This window comes from Phyllostomus discolor, chromosome 9 (genome assembly GCF_004126475.2).
Source record: "Phyllostomus discolor isolate MPI-MPIP mPhyDis1 chromosome 9, mPhyDis1.pri.v3, whole genome shotgun sequence".
Taxonomy (NCBI): domain Eukaryota; kingdom Metazoa; phylum Chordata; class Mammalia; order Chiroptera; family Phyllostomidae; genus Phyllostomus; species Phyllostomus discolor.
The window spans coordinates 8,544,181-8,558,621 of NC_040911.2; the positions used below are offsets into that span (position 1 = coordinate 8,544,181).

The 14,441-nt window shown below is 56.3% G+C and overlaps 1 protein-coding gene across 1 annotated transcript in view; it reads right to left on the reverse strand.

The window, feature by feature from the left end:
* Positions 1-8,862: 8,862 nt before the first annotated feature.
* ZCCHC2 (zinc finger CCHC-type containing 2) overlaps positions 8,863-14,441 on the reverse strand; it is a 46,994-nt gene continuing 41,415 nt past the window's right edge. Inside the window, exons 13-14 of the mRNA XM_028524947.2 lie at positions 10,446-11,867; positions 8,863-9,321 (exon numbers count right to left, since the gene is read on the reverse strand). Coding sequence (XP_028380748.1) covers positions 9,254-9,321; positions 10,446-11,867 — 1,490 coding nt within the window. The 3' untranslated portion in view covers positions 8,863-9,253. The remainder of the gene's footprint in view (positions 9,322-10,445; positions 11,868-14,441) is intronic.

A 14,441-nucleotide genomic window follows, 5' to 3' on the forward strand; every position in this document is an offset into this window, starting at 1 on the left:
CCACTGCATTATCCTGCCCTCAAACAAGGTGCACCTGCACTGAGGTTGGAAGTTTGTCCAGGGACCCCCTGAAAACCAGAGCTGAGTTATAATCCCTTCTCCGGTAGTAGACGGGCCCTTCTGAGACGGCCGTCCTCGCCGTTTGCCCCGGGATGGAAGTGGCGCTCTGTGCCCAGCAAACCGCTCTCCCTCCCTCCTCTCCCCGACCCAGTGAGGGGCACAGTCAGCCTCTCCCCTTCCCGGGTTTTCCTGTGAATCCAGATCAGGGCCCCTTCCCACCGGCCGGCCGCTCTTGCATTAGGTTTCGTCTGCCCCTGCTCACTGAGTTGAGAAGACACGGCTTCTGGTGGCTGGGGACTCGCTCCTGCCCCCAGCTTGTTTGACTGCCGGGAGTGACTAGTGACGCGTGGACCAGGTTTGGGTCTCCCGGGACTTCCCTGAGAACTGTTCCCTGGAAGCCGGGCACAGACGGAGAGCCGGTAAGTGAAGGCGGACGGGGAAGAGGGAGGCGGCAGCATCCCGGGGGCCTGGCAGGAGCCCCTGGGGCCTGACTTCTGACAGCAGACGCCGCTGTTCCTCTACTAGCTGTCGTCTCAGCGTCGCCAGTGACTGACTGTCACGAAACCCGCTGGGCACGATTCCTGAGCTGGGCTGCATGTGGCAGGAATGGCCACTTTATTCTTGAGAGCTTTCTTTTTCTTTCTATTTTTATTTTTTGGTCTTTGGGGCACGTTCCATTCTCACGGTCAGCCTCTGCTTTGCCCTCCCCAGCGAATCCTGGAACGTCCATTCTGCACACCTGCGTCAGTGGAGGCAGGGTCAAGGCACCTGTGATTTTATTTAAGCCCCAGCAGGTGCTCCAAGGTCATGCTTGGGGACGAACGCTGGGCTACCAGATGTCACTTGGGCATCGGAGGTTCAGCCTGAGCAGAGGACCGCAGGCTTTTCTCTTTCAAACCTACTTCTCCTGCCGCCTTTCTGGGTTACGGGGAGGGCTGGCACTCTCCTGTCCTCACCCCTGCCCCCCCCCACCCGCGCCCCGCCACCCGGGCCTTGCTCCCTACTCAGCGGTGCTTTTTCTGAATATACCTTTGATGATGACACTGTTTCCTTTGCCGCCGTCCACCCCTTCACTGAGGAATGAGTATCTCATGTCTCCCTTCTCTGCCCAACTAAAACGTTGTCCTTTAAAAATCCTCCGGGGGTCTCGGCAGGCAGAGCTCACCTCCGTGCTCACCGTGACCCTGCCGCTTGTCACGGTGCTGCGGCCAGCTAGCGATGCCCCTCGCTGCTGCCCCGGGCTCCCAGCCGAGAGACTCCGCCCCACCGCCACCGCCGGGAGCACGCCCTGCTCCAGCACCCGGTGCTGTTCCCCTGTGCGGTGCAGACGCAGCACCAGTAAGGACCGAGTGCAAATCGCGACACTCACAACATTAGGGCCCGAGAGACACTGGCAAGGGCGTCTCTGTTTAGGGCAGGGAGACACACGTCAGGGTCGGCCAGCCTTTCCCACGCGGGGCAGACGCAGGGTGTTTCAGACTCCGGGGGGCCACGGCCTGTCGGAGCTGCTCCGCTTGGCCGGGGCAGGAACCGAGCCCCCGGAGCTATGAATACTCTTTCTTGCAGGACCGGCTGGGGTCCAGAGAACTTCACTCCTAGGCCCTGAAATGTGAATTTCATCTAATTTTCCCGTGTCGTGAAAAAGGATTCCTGTGTTTTTTAGCCACTTAAAGAGGTACAGCTTTTCTCAGCTGCGGCCGCGGTTTGCTGCCCCGTATGTGGCCCCTCCGCGGGCTGGGCCTCACCCTGCGCGGCAGCAGGAGGCTGTACGCGGCGATGAGCCTGACGTTCAGACTGAACGGCTCCCAGACACAAGCAGAGAAGAGCCTAGAGCCTTGACCGCCAGCGACCAGGCTGTGGGCCAGGACGGCTGGAACCCCTGCGCATGCTGCCATCTAGTGGCCGGGCCGCGTAACGTGCGGCCTTCCCTCTCGGCTGGCCCCGGGGCCTGGAAAACATTCTCCCCTCCCATCAGCCGTGGTGACAGCTGGGGGTCAGTGCCCCGACCACGGCCAGCAAGGAATTCGAGTCAGTTAAACCCGAGGTAAGTGGAACAGTAAAGAGTTAGAAAATCTTGACAAATCATTTACAGTGAACAGCTTCCAGCCACAGACGTCTGAGATCATTGAGGTGGGATTTCTACCACCCTCTCCCGACGGAACACACTCAGCTTCCGGGGGAGGAAGAGAAAAGTCCGGGACGGCCGGCCGCTCTGGAGGACAGCAGCAAACGCAGAGCCTGCCCGAGGGGCGACGGGCCTGACCTCCCCCTCCCCCCCACCGCCCCGGCGTGCAGGCGCAGGGTCCTCGCCCTGACACGGCACGAAGCAGAAACAGTCTCCCCGAGGTAAGGGCACGGGTTCCAATCTCCACCCTGTCACTTAACTTCCGAGTCCCTGGGCATGTGCTTAGCCTTTGTGCCTCAACTTCCCCACCTGTAAAATGGGACACAGTACCTACCTCTTAGGGACGTTGTGAGGCTCATAGTGGCCGGCCACTAAAGGGCACGAAGGTGTTTGCTGCCGTTAAGAATTTACTGTGCACCCACTCCGTGTTCGACATTTAGTGCTTTAAGTACTTTGGCAAAGGTAACTGCTGTCCCTCTTCTACACAGTGAAGGGCATCCCCATTCTGTAAGTCAGCCTGAAGAAGGTCATGTGTACGGGGGGGGGGGGGGGGGGGGGGCAGGGGCGGTGGTGTGGGAACACAGTCACGATGGCTGCCACCTCCGGCACCAGTTACCGGAGGCGTCCCATGCACAACTGGGTTACCGCATTGCATCGTGACCCAACCCCGACAGGCCAGCAAGAGTGAGCACAAGGGAGCGCCCGGCAACCTGCTGGCGTTCCTAGCCTTCCTTTGGGGTAACTTGCACTGCTCCTGCTCCAAGGCCAAGGCCAAGGCCATCCTTCTGGGCCTTGGGGGTGTATGTGAGTAGTGGTGGCTGCCAGAGGAACAATCTTCATGCAGATGTAAAAGCTTGGAAAATGCCAGCAGCTGCGTGCATCTCTTCTGCCTGCCCCGATGCTTTATTTCTTGACTTCTGACGTCTGCATGGCCCAGTGTTTCAGCGGGGGGGGGGGGGGGGGGGGGGGGGTGCTTGCATAGGTTTGTCCCCTTGGATGTAGGTGAGAGGTGAAGCCCGTCGGGCCTATCTGAGATAGGCATGTGCTTACAGCCTGGTTCTGAGAGCCCTGAGGTGCCCACTCTGCAACGTCCCTTCACCCCACGTCTTCCAGCCCTTCCACAGACACACAGAAAAGAGACGCTCTGACCAACCAGGACCCGGCCCAGTCCTGTCTCAGGAGTCCGTGGCTCCCTGAGGTTTTATATGGTTTGTAAAGGCCATCGTCCTTGCCTTGGCTGGTGTGGCCCAGTGGGCTGGAGCGTCGTCCCGTAACTGAGACGTTGTGGGTCAGGGCACAAACCTAGGTTGCGGGTTTGATCCCCAGTTGGGGCGTGTCCAGGAGGCAACGGATCCATGTTGCTCTCATACATCGATGTTTCTCTCCCTCCTTCTCTCCCTGCCTTCCCCCCTCTCTAAAACCCATGATCATGTCCTCGAGTGAGGATTACGAGTAAGTAAGTAAACAATAAATAAGTGGGCGGTCACCGCCCTCAGTGCTGCAGAGAAGCACCCGGGGCAGGTGGCAGTGCGGGAGGAGAGCATCAGTCTGCAGCTGGGGCCTGGCCCTCAGCCCCTCTGCACCCTGAGTGTCCACCCTGTACAACAGGGAGGAGGGCGATTCCAGGCCCTTCACAGTTGTGCTGACCAGTGACCACAGAGAAAAACTGCAAAGTACCATCCATGCATTTAAGATGTTTATAACACACTTAGACCACAATGGCCTGAGGAGGAGACTGCTGGTTGCTTCCATGGCCGTCTGCCCGCACTCTTGAAGGTTTTGGGCACAGGCCTGCAATCGCAAACATTTTGTCTCACACTCAATATTCTCTAAATTGCATCAGTGGGAAATGGCATCTGCTTGCGTGCACTCTCCTTGCCCACCACAAGGTGGCGCTGCTGCCCAATGAGCAATTTCCTTCGGCGAGAGGCTGGCCGAGATCGGTGCCCGCGGATCAAGTCGGAGCTGCCAGAGGAAAAAGGAAACAATGAAGAATCGCCCCACCCTAACTTCCCCCACGCCGCCCCGTCTCCAGGAGCAAAACCGGATGCTGGGATTACGAGTGCTGGCGACCGAAACCTGCAGTCACAGCAGAAGAGTTGTGATTGCTTGGCTGTCCCCCCCCCCCCCCCCCCCCCCCGGTGGTGCCCCTTTCCCAGAGCAGACAGGGGAAGCCTAAAGCGCGCGCGCTCCCGAGGTGGGCAGATGTTCGCGGTGGGTGTTCAGCCGCGGCGTCCGGAGGGCTTGTGTTGTTCAAAAGAGGGCTGATGTGACACTGACCTCAAGACCCCGCTGTTCTGGGACTGCACGGTGCCGCCCTCTGGCCGCGGGTGAAGGGTCTAGGGCGAAGCAGGAAACACACACACCAAAGCACAACAACAACAAAAAAACGAATGCGCCCGTTGCCTGAACTCACACCTGCCCCTCCACCCTCACCCCACAGCCCTTCATTCTAAGGCTGACCCAAGTCGCAGTCACCACGTTTGAAATCAGAGGACCCCCCAGGCCTTCACCCCCCACACCTCCCTCCTTTCCCTAAAAATAAACAGGCCGTTTTGGAGGGGCGGGCAGGGTGGGGGAAGTCAGCGTTTTTTCTTATTTGAGATGAAACGATGGGAGGTGGTTCTGGGGCTGAACTCTCTTGTGGTAGCTGGCCGCCATCTGGTGCCGCAGCCTCCACCTTAAATGGTTTTGTGATCAGTACGGAGAATTGGAAGGAGGTGTCTTTCAAGCTCAGAGGGATGGTGCTCCTAAGTACTAGATGTTGTTTTTTTTTTAATTATTTTACACAGTGCTTTAATGTGTTTGGAGCCATCTCAGAAAAATTTAATTTTTAGCACTGACATACAAGAATGAAATGTGAGCCTGTCTCGTAAGGAACTTATTCTATTTTGGTGCTGAAAATGCAGGACTGTGGGGAGGAGCTCTTGTATTAAGAGCCCATCGCTGCCTTTCACCGGGAAGCTCTTCAGCCAGATAGAATCTCTGAGGGCCAGGGCGGTCTGATGTCTTTTATGTCAGTGGTGAGAGCAGACATGGTGACACTTGATAGAGCGGAGCGCTGCTGGCAGGCTTCCTCGCCGGCCGCCAATCACCGCCTTCGAGCAGACCTAATCCCCTTCCCCTGCTCCTGCCTCTTAAACCAGGATCCCCATCTGTTCGTCAAAATTGAATCCCACCAACATCTGAGTGCCTTCCTGGTGCTTCTGCGTGCATTATGTCAGGCCTTTCCCATTCATTGTTTCATTCACTCTCCACGGCCTCGATTTAAAGCCAACAATCGCATTGTACGTCCCTGGAAAACGAGGCTCGGGGAGCCAAGTCGCCGTCTGCTTGCCTCTTCCATCCCCTCCCTTTCCCCCGGCCTCACCCTAACCAGCCTCTGAATGCCCAGGCTTTGTGCAAGCTCAGCCATCCAGCGGTTTCCCCCAAAACTCCTGCTAACGTGCCTTCCCTCTGTGTAACACCCGGTGACGCCCAACTTCTCATCAGTCAGCACGCACACCTCCCGTCCGGGTCTGTTCTGGGCACCCACAACCCTCGTGACTCTTTCAACACGTTCCCTGGACCTCAGCTGCCCTCGTGTCCTCCTCCTGCCCCCCCCCCCGCCCCTCTCCGTCACATCCAGGCGTGGCTTGCACACGCTTCCTCCCCAGAGTGCAGTCCCTTCCCCGGCGCGGTCCCTGGACCCGCCCACACTGGCAGGCTCTGCACACTCACCTCGGAGCCTCACGCAGACACGTCCAGGCCGCCCGGTGTCCCCCTTGCCAACCCCCCGTGGCACTGTTTCGGGGTCATTTCAGGAGGGTGTCAGGAGGCGGCCCGAGGGACTCCCGCGCCGCAGGTGGGAGAGGAAACCTCTTGGAAAGTGGTACGGCCCGTCTTGCGGTATTTATGTGTGTGCCCCCGCCCCCACGCAATGGAATATTGTCAAGTCAGTAAAAATGGCTGAGCCTCAGGAAAGTGACATCCGCTACATCCTTTCGACCCTGAGAAAGCATGCTTCCTATGGCTTATTTTCATCCTGGCGGTGGCGGATATTAAAATATGCACACTTGAGGAATAGTGTTTTTGACTTTTAAAATTGCAAATTAAATTCACGCCGGTTAACTCGGGAGGGCACGAAGGGCAGGATGACCGGACTTCCACAGGGGGCGGGGCCCAGGACACGCCTCCTCGGAAGCCGAAGCGTGTTTGAAGGAGGGCGTGAACTGCGTGAAGAGTAAAATTTGGGGTGGTTCTTCCCTCGGTGTGGGGGTGGGGAGGGTGAAGGGACGGGAGAGGACACAGGTGTGATGCTGGAGACCCGTGCACCGGCTCAGAGGGGCTTGCGTGTGCGTCACGCACGGGTGCACGCTCGGTTGGCGAAGCGGAAAGTTGGTGCCCTGTAAGCCGCACACCCCCCACCCCACCCCGCCCTCTGGAGGCAGAGGGGCTTCTGTCAGGTGGCTCCAGACGGTCACTCGGTGCCCTGAGAGCTGGGGGACCCCCGAGGGCCTGGGCGGAGTGACAAGACATTAGTTGTTGCCAGAGGCCGGGACTGATGCACAGACACCTGGGAAGTGCCGCCCCACCATCTTTTAGAAATCAACGACAGTACGAAAACTGACATGAGACTGGATCATGAAGACCTGACCCATGAAATAAAGGTATGCAGCACTGCGCTGGGAGAGCTGCTGGGGAAACAAAATCATATCGATACATTTGAGAAAGCAAACTGTGTCCTCTACACTTTCAGCGGGAAAGGCCTAAACCAGTGACACGGCTCCAGGGTGACAAGGACTCTGTCCTGGCTACCGGGGCAGCACACAGTGCATGTCCAGGGAGCACAGACGTGCAGTGTCCGCTTCTGGGGGTCGCCCGCCAACCATGGGGCCCAGCTGCCCGGGGGACTGACGGGCATCCGGATGGCAGCTGACTCGGGCCCAGCGCCTGTGCTGCAGGGCGATGGTGGGTTGGTTCTTCGGAGAGAAAAACATAATGAGTGGTGTGGCATGTCCTCCTGTGGTTCAGTTTTATATCATTCGTAGTGAAGCGCAACTCTTAGGCTGTTTTTCATTTTTTTTTTTATTGCTGTTAATTCAAGGAAAAAAGGTTGCATAAAATCCAATCTGTTCTAGAAATATAAGTGGCCTTTCCAGTACATAACATTTCAAATATCAAAGTATATGGTAAACATACAAACGAGGAGAAGGCAGCACACCTCCTATGTACAGTACAGTATTTCAGACCGTGAAACAGGCTCCGTGGAGCACACTGGCGAGCCACCCCCACGCGGCCCGTCCGCGGCTCGTCAGAACTCTCGCTGGAACGACTCTGCGGCAGCGTAACAGTTAATATTTAATAATAACGTGGTCCAAAGTGCCCAGATCAAATAAAATATAATTAATCAAAATAATTTCCTTTACTCAAACTCTGTTTCTTTTTAAATTAAAGCTTTCCTCGACCCCTTCCCACGCCCCCCCCCCCCCCCCCGCTTTCCCCTTTAACTCCCGACCCCTGAAAGAAAGTTTCAAAATGTACATCGGTGCCATAAATACAAACGCTACCTAGGAAGCACGACAGGAAGCTCCTTCTTTCTTCAAGTGTTTCCTTCCATTGAGCGATCTGTCAGGCTTCAGAGCCAGGGCCAGACACCGACGTTCCCTGGCCGCACACCCCGGTGCCGCCCAGGACAGAAACCTCTCGTCCGGGCTCCACCCTGAGGCGCGGGGACCAGAGCCCACCCGGACCCCGGACCCCCGGGACCGCAGCTGCGCGGCGGGAGGTGCCTGTCGCTGCGGGCCGCGGCAGCCTGAGGAACGCCCCTGATCTCCCAGATAACCTCAGTGCACTTTAGGAAATCAAAGATTACCTGGAAGCAATTTAGTACATAGATTGGCTTTAAAAAAACCTTTTTTTTTTAAACAGCAGCATTGAACGTAGTGACAGGACACGGACATGATCAACCCCGTCCTGCGCTCAGCAGTCTGTCACGTCCTCACCAAGCGCGGCAGGAACGGGCAGGGGAGCGGCTCTGCGACGAGAGGCCGGGCAGGGCGCCGACGCCGGGCGCCGGCGGGGACGCAGGGCTCTGTGCGGGCTGCAGGGAGGCACAGCACACGCGTGTTCGCCGCGACGTAACACTGGGACAGGTGGCGCGGGAAAGGGGGGCTGCCACTCGGGCGGCGTCCGAGCACGACACCGGGGCAGGCTGCGAGTGAGACCGGCCGCCCCCACCAACAGACACGCAGGGACATCCACGCCGGCTCGCTCACTCGACGTCTCTCTGAGGCAACGGGCTACAAAGGGTGACGAGTTACCAAGGTCGTCTGTTTGTGGGGAAAAGCTCTCCGTCCACGTCACACATCATGTTTCCTCAGGGTTATATGGTTTTACTGCTTCCACTTATTTCAGTGTGCAGGCGGACAACGAGCACCGTGTGCATGGATTTCCGTGGCGTTGCTCATTGCACACACGCACACTCCCTGGGGAATCTGACTCCTCCCTCACGATTCGGGTGGACAGCTCACCCACGGCGTGTGTACAGAGCAGTCTCCAAGGGTGGGCACCAGGGCACCGGCCCCCCGCCCTGCAAGGGGCCACTGGCGAGCGGGAGGGGGCAGGGAGAACAGTGTGCTTTAGGGTGAGAGTGAGAAAAGCTGGGGAAGAAGCAGAGCATCTTTTTTTTTTTTTTTCAAAACCATATGACTGTCACCAGTGTTGTCAAAAAAAAAAAAAAAAGTTCAAATACACAGTTTTAAAGATTCAGTAAACATTGCACACAGCAAGTATTCAGTGTAAAAAAGAAACACCACGCATCCATGTTCCTTTTGATAGTTTGGATGTTTAAGTTACACGGGTCACACAGACAAGCCGGTTGTTGAACCAGGAGACCGGAGGCTCAAAAGCAATGCGTTCGTTTCTGTTTTGGACATTGGTACAGGAAACAGGAGAAACCCCGACTGCATAGAAATTCCGGAAATGTGTAGACAAAGAAACATGAACAAAATACCTTTCCTTTCCTGCCCTCCACACCCCACCAGGCCCCCCCCACTTCACGTATTAGGCAGGCAAGCTTTACTTGGTTCAGTCTGCAGAGTCCAACGTATCACTAGGAGGGGGGAGGGGAGGTGCGTACCTCAGTCTGTAAGTGCCTAAAACGGGAAAGACAGAACGGCTAAGTCACTGCTCACAAGGCAACGCATCACAAACCACCACAGACAGCACGCGGGCATGCTCGCCGGAAGGCCTCTTCTTCCGCACTCCCGCAATTCCAAAGTGGCAAAATGTTACTTTTCAAAAGTGACCTGAAGTTTGTGCTCTAAGTTCAACCTAAAGCTGTCAAACTCCAGCTTCTTTTAAAAATGCCAAGTAGCCCTGGCTGGTGTGGCTCAGGGGACTGAGCACCGGCCTGTGAACCGCAAGGTCACCAGTTCGATTCCCGGTCAAGGCACATGTCTGGGTTGCAGGCCAGGTCCCCGGTTAAGGGTGTGCGAGAGGCAACCAAATGTTTCTCTCCCTCTTCCTCTCCCTCCCTCCCTTCCCCTCTCTCTAAAAATAAAATAAATAAATAAAAAAGCTTTAAAAGTGCCAGGTATATACTCCCAATTCAAGACTATTTTTGGCAAAATGACAAAAAACACACACAAGTGAAAGATAATGGTGTGAGGTGTATATGGAATTTTGTACCTTACTCATATACTTATTTAAGAACATCTTCCTGTTTTTTTTGGTGGCAATAATAATAATAATCAACTTAGGTCAAATTCCCTTACTACCAAACCAGTGCTTAAAATATTTTGTTCCTTAAAATGCAATAGCATTTAATTTCAAACACCTGCTGGGCAGGGAAAGCACGTGGGGGGGTGCACCGGGCCCCTTGGTAATGCGCGGCGCAGATACTAATACCGAAAACCTTACGTGTCAGATGACTGTCTTACTTCCTAGTTTTTTAGTATGTAAAAATTGTCCTTACTTTATGAAAGAGGATTGTAGCTTTCTAAAAAAGTGCCGCAAGCCAGAGATTTGATGTTCCATAACACAAATTCCCACTCTACTCCTTCAAAAGTGCCTTTCTGGTTTCCTCCGGACTCGGAGATGGAGCCCCTGCGAACTCCCCGGTGCTGGGACCTGGGTCTACGCTAGGCTCCGCCGTCCCGTCCGCAAGAACCACATCCGTAAACACACACCACGACTCCGCCAGGAGAGAACCCTGGCGGCCACTAAGGCGGGGGCGCGGCCCACTAAAAGCAAGTCCGCTGCGAGCCCTCGGGATTACCTTGTTGGCTGGCCTCCATGGACGCCTGCTTGCACTCCTGCGCAAAGTGTCCGCTCACGCCGCAGTTGTAGCACGAGACGTTCCCGCTCTTCTTGGGCCCCGAGCCGCTCGTGTTGGCAACCACACCGGGAGCTGCGTAGACGGCGTAGTACCTCCCGAATCCCGCCACCTGCTGCAGGCCGTAGCTGGCTTGGCTCCCCAGGACCGGGTCGTGCACCAGCCCGTTTGCATACGGGGCCGGAGGCAGAAAGAAAGGAAGCTGGTTTCCGTTGCTCTGATGTGCTTGGTTGAGGTAGCTGCCGTTGCAGATGGACGGCAGAGGGAAGAGAGGGGGGACTCGGTACATGGGCACGGGGTTGGGGTAATAGTAGCTACTCAGCTGGAGGTTGCCGTTGGTCCCACAGCCGCACCTCCGCCCGCAAGAGCCGCAGGGCCCCGAGCCCAGCTGCGGGGGCGGCAGCACGGCGCCGCTGGCGTTCGTGCTCCCCACCGCACTGATGTAGGACGCGCCGTCGCTCTGCGCGGTGCTGTGCGTCAGCGCGGGGCTCGGGCTGGGCGCCGGGCCCGGCGTGTGCGTGGGGACCGCGGGCTGGGCCTGCGCGGACGGCGCTGCGGCGGCAGTCTGGCTGGGTAGCCCTCCCGCGGCGGCGAGGGGCGAGCCCGCCAGGGCGTAGGGGGCTGGTGGCTGAGCGGCCGAGAGGCCGGCTGCTGAGAGCACTACGTTCACACTGGTGGGCTGAGGGACTGTCCCTGCGTTCCCCTCCATTTGAGGCACCATTTGATTGAGTCCTGCCATCTGGGAGGCGGGTTTGGTGGCGGGGTCCGTGGAAGGCCCAGGAGAGCCCGCAAACCCTCCTGGGCTGTGCACCGGGAGGAAGGCAGTGCCCAGGGACCCGACGCTCAGGCCCCCGGCCGGCGGCTGCGGCCCGCCCAGCGCGCAGCCCTCGGAAGATCCCTGCGGCTGTGGCTGCGGCGGCAGCTTCAGCCTCTGGACGTGCGGGAGGAACGTGGCCTGGAGGGGCAAGGGCGAGGCCAGCAGCTCGAGGTGCTTTTCTGAATCTCCAGTAGGGGCTGCGGGCCCCAGGAGCCCCACGGGGGTCGCGCCGGACTCCCTCAGTGCAGAAAGGGCGACAGGACCGGGAACCAGCATGCCTATCGTCTTGCCGTCGCCGGGTTTGGGGGCAGGAACGACCACGTCCGACTTCTGGGCGCCGCTGTGCACGACACAGTGTAGAGCCGGCATGAACGAAATGTGCGGGTACTTGGGCGCGCCGGCGGGGTCCTCGAGAAGGCCTCCGCTCCCGTCTCCCAAGGAGGCGATGTTTCCCGGGGGCGGGGCGGCAGCAGTCTGGGCCACGGAGCCGGAACCGGGGAACCTGCGCGTGGCCGGCGCGCCCGAGTCCTCGGAGTTGCTGTCGGTGTCTGCGGGAGAGCACGGAGAGGCGCGTGACACCGGTGCCGACTCCCACCGCCCCTGCCGGAGGGGGCTTCAGTGCGCCTGACCTGAGCTCTGCCGTTTGGGGCTGGAGTAAGTGGGGCCCCTCGGCTCCCTAACGGCCAACCTGGCCTCCTTTTGATTTTTGGCTCTCTACCTACTTCATTTAAAAATTAGAGAGATTCTGGAAAAGGCAACACCATGGAGACAAAAGGAAGACCAACGGAGGGCAGGGGTGGGGGGTGGCAGAGCGCGGACCAGGAGCATGGAGACTGCCAGGCAGCGAAGACTCCGCGTGATGTTGCCTGGACAGACCGTGTTGTCGGACCTGCGTCCAAGGCCACTGGGAGCGGGAGTGCGCAGGTACACCGCGGCCTCGGGGCAGTAACCACGCGCCAGTGTTGGCTCATCCTTGGTTTAAAAAAAAAAAAAAAAAAGTGCCATTCTAGTGAACTAGGTTGAAAATGGAGGAGGTTGAACATGTGTGGAAAATCTCTGTACTTTCCTTAATTATACTGTAAACCTAAAACTGCTAAAAAAATTAAAGTCTTTAAGAAAATCAGTGGAGAGAAAAGCAACAGAAGGTTAACTGGAGACAATGAAGTGCGATGTAAAATACAGAGATATATTAATTCCACCTTATTGCGGAGAAAAGGATCAGGTATTTTTAACATCAGTCAATTTTAGACAATTCACTTGATTTATAGTCTGCACTGCCAAACCCAAGGTCTTGTATTTGTTGCACATAAATGATACAATTTAAAGGAGCTCAATTCAGAGTGTATTTAACTCAAATATCTAGGGGTAGGAAGTGGAAGAGAATTTTTCCAGAATAAAATAAATATTCTCACGCTGAACTATTTCAGTGGCGCAGAGAGTGTAAAGCGTCCAAGGCAGCCCTACCGCGAGCGCACGGAAGCCCGGGGAGCGGGGTCGCCAGGCGGCGCCGCCTTTTCCAGCAGCAGCACGGCAGGGGCAGGAGCCACACGGCCAGCGCCTGCGCTTATTGCTGCATTGCCCTTGGCTTGTATGCGGAGAGAGCTTCAATCCAGACTCCCCCGGCTCCCTGACTTTCAGTGCAAAGGGGCGAAGATAAAATCTCATTCGCGGTGCTGCGATACCGTGAGCCCAGATGCTGCAGTAACGTGCACGGAGAGCACGCGGTTAGCCGTGGTGCCTGTTCTACCATCTCTGTTCTTAAATAGAAGCAGAACTGCAAAACATACTTAAAGGTTTACATTTATTAAGGTAATAACTAGCTATGTTCAGCTAAGATATTAAAAATATTTTAAACAGAACACTAAAAACAAATCATTTAAGTCTTTCTGGAGGAAGGTTAAACAGAACCTGCTCAGTGGCAGGCTGTCCACAGTGTCATTAACTCGACTATTAGAATGTACATTTCAGGGAGGAGATTCAATTGGTGAGTAAATGGTTCTAGTATAAACTCCCCTTAATGAGGTGTTTATTGCTAAGCTTTACCAAACAAAAAGTATCCAAAGATGAATAACTTATTTAAGGCATTATATCTGTATCTGTACCATCATGATGAGTACAGAGTTAAACATTTGGTCAATTAAATTTCTAAATGAGCTGGACACAACCTTCTCCGCCCCCCCCCCCCAAACTATAAGAGAACGTTTACTTGGAAAGCTACAGAGAAGCAGAAGTGAGCCCTGCGGACTCAGGAAACCAGTTGCAGAAGCAGAGGCAGGGCCCTGGGAGCCGAGGGGAGAGGGAGGCGCTGCTGGGCAAGGCCAGGGGACGACAGCACCGGCCCTGCGGCCTCCAGGGAGGGTGCGCCTGAAGCCTCCTCCGTCAGCAAAAGGCCCCCTGATTTCAAATGGTCCCCGGTGGTTTTCTGGGCAGTGTAAGCACTCATCTAGCTATTTAGGGATAGGCTCTGTCCTATTTTCTTTTTTATGTTGACTTTGAAAAGTATAAAGTCTCAAAACAATACCCCATTAGGACCAATAAGAACAATAGCAACAAAGCCATATGCTTTTCCAGGCCACCTTTTCATTCCCTCAAAATCAAAGCTTTTTCTTTTTTTTTTAACTGCAGTGGATCTTTAGCCCTTGCTGGTTTCAGACAGCCCCGAAGGAGTCTTCAGTTGGAGAAGGCTCGTTCAGTCCCTGCTAGCTGCGCCCACTGGAAGAGGGCGAGCCCCTACTCCACACAGGCCCACCTCAGCCTGCCCCGCGGAATGAGGTGCCGCCCAGCGGCCCCCGTGTGCAGGTGTGCTCTGCAGATCAGAAAGGCCCTGTGGCTGCAGGCTGGGACACACGCAGTGGGGGGCGAGTCACTGCGTGAAACTTTTGGTAGGACTTGAAAATGACTGCAAAAGTGGAGAGTGGCTTTAATTGTACATGACACAGCAGCACAAGTGCCACTGACCTTGAGATGTGACCTGACCCTGTTAGCGCAGAAGCCAGGGTCTCAGAGCGCGGTGGGCTGCCCAGGAAGCAGCCACACGTGGCTGCAAGGCTGCGGTCTGAGGACCTCCCCAGCTCCCCGGGTGAACCCAGCGACGTCACTGAACAACACTGCTGGCAGCACAG